The sequence below is a fragment of the Crocodylus porosus genome, unplaced genomic scaffold (genome assembly GCF_001723895.1).
Source record: "Crocodylus porosus isolate Cpor-Errol unplaced genomic scaffold, CroPor_comp1, whole genome shotgun sequence".
In the NCBI taxonomy this organism is placed as follows: Eukaryota; Metazoa; Chordata; order Crocodylia; family Crocodylidae; genus Crocodylus; species Crocodylus porosus.
The window spans coordinates 23,572,678-23,579,670 of record NW_017728950.1 but is presented as its reverse complement, the minus strand read 5'-3'; the positions used below and the strand labels follow the sequence as shown (position 1 = coordinate 23,579,670).

The 6,993-nt window shown below is 49.9% G+C and overlaps 1 protein-coding gene and 1 long non-coding RNA gene across 2 annotated transcripts in view; one reads left to right on the top strand and one right to left on the bottom strand.

The window, feature by feature from the left end:
- The window catches only part of LOC109323694, a 14,800-nt gene that overhangs the window by 2,219 nt on the left and 5,588 nt on the right, over positions 1 to 6,993 (bottom strand). The window lies entirely within an intron of this gene.
- On the top strand, positions 8 to 4,453 carry THAP1 (THAP domain containing 1). The gene is made up of 3 exons (XM_019555383.1): positions 8 to 348; positions 980 to 1,175; positions 3,823 to 4,453. The coding sequence occupies exons 1-3, from the start codon at positions 278 to 280 to the stop codon at positions 4,306 to 4,308; spliced, it is 753 nt and encodes a 250-aa protein (XP_019410928.1). The 5' UTR covers positions 8 to 277; the 3' UTR covers positions 4,309 to 4,453.

Here is a 6,993-nt window from a genome sequence, read left to right as displayed (position 1 = left end):
GCTCTGAGCCTGTGCTGCCATTGGCAGGGAGATCGAAAATGTTCCGCCCACGCGCGGGGAAATAACCAATGGAGAAGTGAGACTGGGAGCTCTCGCGAGAGTTTCCATGAAGCTGGCGCCGCCATCTTGGAGTTGGGAGAGGCCGCGTCCTGTTTATGTCGCTCCTAGGGGGTCGCTGAGGGGGGATGGGCGCCGGGCACTGAGCTAGCGGGGTCCATGCGCCCGCCTCGCCCCCGGGCCGAAGCATCGCCGGCACGGGCGGCCCCGAGGCGGCAGGATGGTGCAGTCCTGCTCTGCCTACCGCTGCCGGAACCGATACGACAAAGAGAAGCCCATCTCCTTCCACAAGTGAGCGCGAGCGGCACGGGGGGCGGGGCCAGTGCGCTGCTCCGCGCGCGCCCGGCGGTCGGGGGCGGGGCCTGTCACCGCCAGGAGCCTCGGGTGCACGCGCAGCCCCACGTGGAGGGGGGGGCCTCGCGTGAGGGGTGTCGGGCGGCCCCTGGCGGCTGCACTGCGCATGCCCCTCTGCCACAGGGGGGTGTGCCCCCCACCCATACCCTATGCTCCATAGCATCATCTGTTGCCTACCATGAATTTGTATATGTACATCTATATATATGTGTGTGTGTATGTACATGTGTTTACTTGCATATGGATGCGTGTGTGTATATCTGATGCTGTTAGTCGGTGAGGTGTGTCTCTAGCCTACTCTCTGGTGCTCTCTGGCAGGCGGTGGTAGCCTGCATCTCATGAATACCTACACACGCCTGTGTTTAGGTCTCTGAAATCGGCATGCCTCAAATGAGGCCTTGCATGTGGCCCAATTGATGTCCCCTGTTGGTGCCTGGAGTCAGCTGCTGGGACAGGCAGCTGGCTGGGGGGCAAAGTAGTGGCAGCACATGTGGTAGTATCCGTGTGCTGCTGCGTTCACATGTAATGAGAGTCTCAACGGGAAGCTGACAGTGCCTCTTGGTTGCAGGTTTCCTCTTACAAGGCCTGATCTCTGCAAGAAATGGGAAGCCGCTGTGAAAAGGAAAAATTTCAAGCCAACAAAGTATAGCAGCATTTGCTCAGAACACTTCACTCCCGATTGCTTTAAAAGGGAGTGTAACAATAAGCTCCTAAAAGAGAATGCCGTGCCCACAATATTCTGTTACACTGAACCCAGTGAAAAGGTAACCATGAAAACTCCTCTTTAAGGAGTGACTGACACTTAAATGTACATATGTAGATATATTATGCATGCTTTTTTTTTTTTTTTTTTTTTTTTTTTTTTTTAACCTCAAGGAGAACGGTAGGAAGGAGACTGTTCCCTGTGCATGATCATAGTTTTGGTCAACTTATAGGCAGGGATCCTGGTTTTCCATTATAAAAAAAACCAGCAATTCTCTGACAAATTGTACATTTTCTGATTTAAAAATCCCCAAATCTATGGTTAAAATTAAATACCCCCCACATACCACCCCCCAGCCCTGCTGGTGTCCCTCACTCCCGCCCCCCAGCCCACCCAGTCCTGCTTGTGCCCCTGTCCTGCAGCCGTGCTAGAGGAGCCCACAGCTGCCAGGGCTATGGGGCCAGGGACCCAGGTCCATAGCCCCCTGCCCCCAATGGAAGGCAGCAGCTGCTACAGCAGAAGCATGAGCTGGCTCCCTCCACTGCTGCCTGCCTGTTTTGGGCAGGCCTGGCTCCTCATGGCAACGTGCAGTCCTGGGGGTCAGGGGGGACCTGTGCCTCCCAGATCTGTGGGGGGGGTGTGAGGGGGGTATGCACTGTCCCCATGTATACAGAGGAAGTGTGGCTGGGGCAGTGTGGAGCTTGCAGCAGCAGGCAGCTTTCTTGTGTGGCCCTGCTGTGCCAGCTGCACATGCTGCAGTTCAGAGGGCCTGGGGGTTGGAAGCAGGGTGGGGAGTACAGCATTTCTGACTCACGGTTTGTAGCTGGCCGGCACTCCAGCTGGGGGAGGGAGGGGGGGTTCAGTCTCCCTGCTCCCGGTCGGAGTGTCTGGCGGGCTGCAAACCCCACCTTGTGGCTAGGGAGTGCCCAAGCTGGCTGGAGGCTCGGAGTGTGGAGGTTTGCAGTCAACCAGGCACTCCGGTTTGCAGCTGGGCTAGCACTCTGACCAGGAGTGGGGAGGCTGCAAACCCCACCCCAGCCAGAGTGCCCATCTGCCTTCAAACCTCCCCACTCCCTCAGCCCCTAGCCAGCTTTCCCCCACCCCAGCCTTGTCATGCAACCCCCAAGCCACACTTACCTCCAGCAAGAATAGTGAGCCTGAAGTAGCCTCTGGTAAGCCTTGATATCAAGCCCTGCCCTTGCCTCTCTCCCTTCCTCTCTGGGCAGGGTTGAGGGTTTCCTGCCCCTTTTGCAAACAGCTCTTGCAGGCTGGAACTCAGCCATCCTGCAGAGCTCTTTGCAAAAGGGGGAAATCCACTAGTTTCTCTTCTAAAAGGGAAAATCTGTGTTTTCTCCGATTAAAAGTGGGACATCCATGGTTTTTTCTGTTTTTCCATGGGAAATGGAAAAGATGGATCCCTGCTTATAAGGCAGTGGTTCTCAACCTTTTTCAGACTCAAGGCAACCCTGGATAGACTTGAGGCTTTCCTTGGTAAATGCCAGCTCTTAGTTTTCACTCTTTTTTTGTGTGTGTGTCTGTTTTGATTATGAAAAAGAATAGAGCATTTTTTCTGTTCTAAGCTACCACCATAGCTTTCTGTTTGAAACCTCTGAAGTTACTTTGTGAATCATGTTTGCCTACCTAATAGTGCTAACATTCTGTGGCACCTGGCGGCACCCTTGAATGGATCTCAAAGCACCCCAGGTGCTATGGCAGCCTGGTTGAGAACGAAGGTCCAGAAGGCTGGAGAAATAAGATATGGTTATTGGGCAATTTCTTCACCCAGAAAACATGACCCATTGGAGGTTGCTCTCAGTTGACCTTGGGTATCATGATGAGCCAGAAGGGAGAAGATGGTCCCTTAGGTGCATAGTGGGTACATACAAATCTGCAAATGATCTCACCCAGCAGCCTCATATGCACATTGAACAAGAGGGTCAATAAAATGGAGCCCTGGAGGATCTTACAGGAGAGGCCCTGAGGCAATGATGAGCATTCTCTGCTCAACACAGTTTGGGACCTTCTTGAGCCAGGAAAGAGTGGAACCATTTGAGCTGTGCCTTTACCGTCTTGAAATCAGCTGCACATGCAAGTTTCTGAAAAGTAGTCTACTAGAGCAGGGATTTTCAACCTTTTCGAATAAGTGTACCACCTGTGGCCAGTTGTGGGGGGGAGGAGGGGTGGTGGGGCTCTCTCAGCCCATCTGCGCATACTCCCTAGGGCTTTCCCAAGTACCCCTGAGGGTACACATACTATTGGTTGACAACCCCTGTACTAGAGGTTTGACTTTGTCAAAATGCTTGATCTCTTATTCTTCACATGCAAGTTTAATAGACCCACTATAAGAAAAATAGTGTCTTTTAATCTGAGACCTACAACTGGGATTCTTGAGGCTTTTCAGGGCCTGGTGATACTTTGGGCACCTACAAAACCTTTAAACCAGTACCAGACGCAAAACTGATTTGCTTTGCGTCAGGTTGAAAATTTGGAACTGAGGGTCATAAAGTCCTGTTCACTTTTGAAACTATAGATCTACAAATATATTTGTTACACTGAATACCATAGGTGAGACATGTTTATTTGCTAACTTCACCCGTGCTTTTTGCTTTACGTCAGACTCCTGCAAGTACTGAAAAAGGCTCACAGTGTGGCAATTCGCTCTGCCATTCACAAAATGGATTAAAATGTATTCTGTCTTGTTATTTTAGACTGAAGAGTTTTCAGAGCAAGCAGAAGATCTGTCTCCTCCTACACCGCCATTGCCGCCACCACCTCCACCTCCACCGCCACCGCCACCACCACCACCACCACCTCCTCCTCCTCCTCTGTTGCCACCTCCCCCATCAAATCCTTCCTTTCCTTTATCTCAGATAGATGCAAGACTGGTAGATCCAAGTATTGGATTATTAATGCCTCCTCTCCAGACCCCTAGTAATCTAGCAGTTTTCTGTGATCACAACTATACCGTAGAGGATACAGTTCATCAGAGGAAGAGAATTCAGCAGCTGGAAGAGCAAGTGGAAAAACTGAGAAAGAAACTCAAGACAGCACAGCAGCGATGCAGACGTCAAGAAAGACAGATTGAAAAACTGCGCGAGCTCGTTCAGTTTGAGAAGGAGAAGGACATATTGGCAGGAAAAGGCTACATTATTCTACCCAATGACTATTTTGACATTGTAGAAGTACCTGCATAAATACACTGACATCCCCTTTGAAGGGGCAATACCAGGTAGCATCTTCAGGCTAACACAGTTCAGTTTAAAGAATAAATACTCTCTAATTCTGTATGTAAGACTATTTGAGATTCTAAAAGAATAAAGAAGCTATGTAATGTTAAATGGATCACATTTGTTGTTTCTTCATTGTCACTTTGACCCTTTTTTGTTAAATTGAATTAATGTTTTATATAAATCTCAGAATTAGAATCTGCATTTAGTTTATTATCTCTGCTTTGCTTCTAAAAGAGGGGGATACAAGGTTAAGCATGTCTAAAATGTGTAACATGTTCATAAAGAGTTTTCTTGTGCTGCAGTGGTGGGAGCAGTAGGGAGGGGAGGCAGGTCCACAGCTAAGAGTGAAAGCTTCGTCCTACATGTACAATAGTCTAGATATTCAGAGGCATTTATCATTGGTCTAATTGTTCCCATTAAGGTTAACTTCCACTGACTTCAATGAGAGAAGAATTAGGCAATGGTGAAGCAGTCAAAAATCCTGCCCTATACTCTGTCTTATTCCATGCATATTTCAGGCTGGAATAACTTTCTAACCTCTGTATAAAAGCATGTTACACTTTTAAATTACGGCATAATCCTTAATCTCAGTGCACCTCTGCTGCAATAGATAACTATGTACAGTCAGCCTTACTGTATATTGCTATGGAAAAACCATGGATGGTGGAAAACTTGTTAAAGACTCATCTGACAAACTGCCTGTTTGAGGAGATGCTTTCTTCGGCAGGCCAAATAACCTGAAGAGCTGCACTGGAAATTCCTTCAAATAAAGGCTAGGTTTCTACTTTATATTTGAGATCAAAAAGGAATTGAGTGATTACTTCCTTCTATTGCATCTGATTACTTGATGTCCCTGAGATATACAGTTGGTGAAGAGAAGTGTGTCGACTGTATTGTACAGGCTGTGGATGCTTTGGATCCATATAAATTGATATATATAACAAAGGGGAGCCTGGAACTGTGGAATAGCTCCATTTTTCAAATGGGTGTGGTCAACACTTTCAAACAGGTGCCTAACATGAGACACCTAAATAAATGGCCTGAAGTTCAAGGGTGCTGACCAATCTCAACTTTCACTGTGACCAAAATGTGACTTTCCAAAAAGCATGCACCAAGTCAGGAACAGACCAAGGTCAGACTTTGGGATATGCTGACTAAACATAGACAGCAAGCCTGTCATTAATTTTCCAGATGCTGTTGTCTCCTGCCATCCTCATAAGACTCCCTGGGTACGTCCACACATGCAAGCACATGCGCTTGCAGAAGGTCAAATAGAAGCGGTGTAAATTTGAGCAGGGGCTTTTTGGTTCAGCACATGTGCTTGGAGGTGCACTTTGTGCTACTTGGGGCAAAATAATCCTGCCTGGCTCCTCCCGGATCTGCAGCCAGGGGAAGCTAGAGCCCAGGGCCAGAACCTGTGCTGTCCCCAGCAGTATAAAAAGCTGTCCTGGCAAGTAGCTCAAGGCTACTCGCTCTCAGGAGCTTCTGAGGCGCAGCCAGTTGGTACCTGGGGACACTACACTTCGTGCCAGCTGGACTGCTGAACCAGCCCTGAGAGTTTCCTGCACCCTTTACCCACTGCAGCAGTCTGACAGTAGGGGCTGCTGCCTAGCTGTGACCTGCTGTGAATCTGCTAGACCCGGATGGGGACTGCACAGCCAGTAAAGGCATCTGCTCCTCTAGGCCAGCTGCCAGTGGGCTGTGACTGCAGAGTTGGCCTCTGTGTGGCACTACTGCCTTGTGGGCCCCCTGACCGGCCATTTGGGCAGCTATTGCCGAGAAGATGTTCCAGGTGTGGTAGCCTGCTTTGAACTGGCAAAGCATGTCCCCCTGGCTCCAGTTGGCCAGGAGGTCAGCCATCTCTAGCTGGGTCCAAGGTACCAGCTCTGAGCAGGCAAGGTCCTGCCACTGGGCTCCCTAGCAGGAATTCTGGTGTTCCTTATTGGAAAACTGAAAAATCCTCGATTAAAAAAAAAACCTAGTCGCTCTGTAAAATACCTCAAAATCCATGTTCCTCCATAATTTAAACAAAATACCACTATAAAGAGAGACTGAGACAGAGACAGCGATCAGTCGGGCAATGTTTTATTGATATATCTACAGTGTTAAAGCAATGTGGAAGCCTACCAGTGTCTCTATCATAATAATGTGAACTCTAAATACATGTTTAATGAATTCATGAAACATGAACATATATATTGTGGCTCTCCCACAGGGGCTAGGGCCCCACACAGGGGCTATGGCTCCCCAGCAGTGGCTATGGCCCCACTCAGGGGTTACGGCCCCCACACAAGGACTATGGACCCCCAGCAGGGGTTATAGCCCCCCAACAGGAGCTACTGCCCCGCAACAGGAGTTACAGACCCCAACAAGAGCTATAGCCCCCACACTAGGGCTATGGCCCCCCAACAGGGGTTATGCCCCCCCCAACACGGGCTATGGCCCCCACACAGGTTACAGCCCCACAACAGGGGCCAAATGGCCCCTGCAGGGCCTATCTCTGGCCTGCAAGGCCCACATGCCCCACCCCAGCCCCCGAATATCTGCCCTACCTGGCCCCATCCCCCACCAGCTGCTACAGCCCCCCGATGGCTGCCTCACCCAGCCCCACCCCCTGCTGCCTCAGTCCCCCCCAATGACTGCCTCACC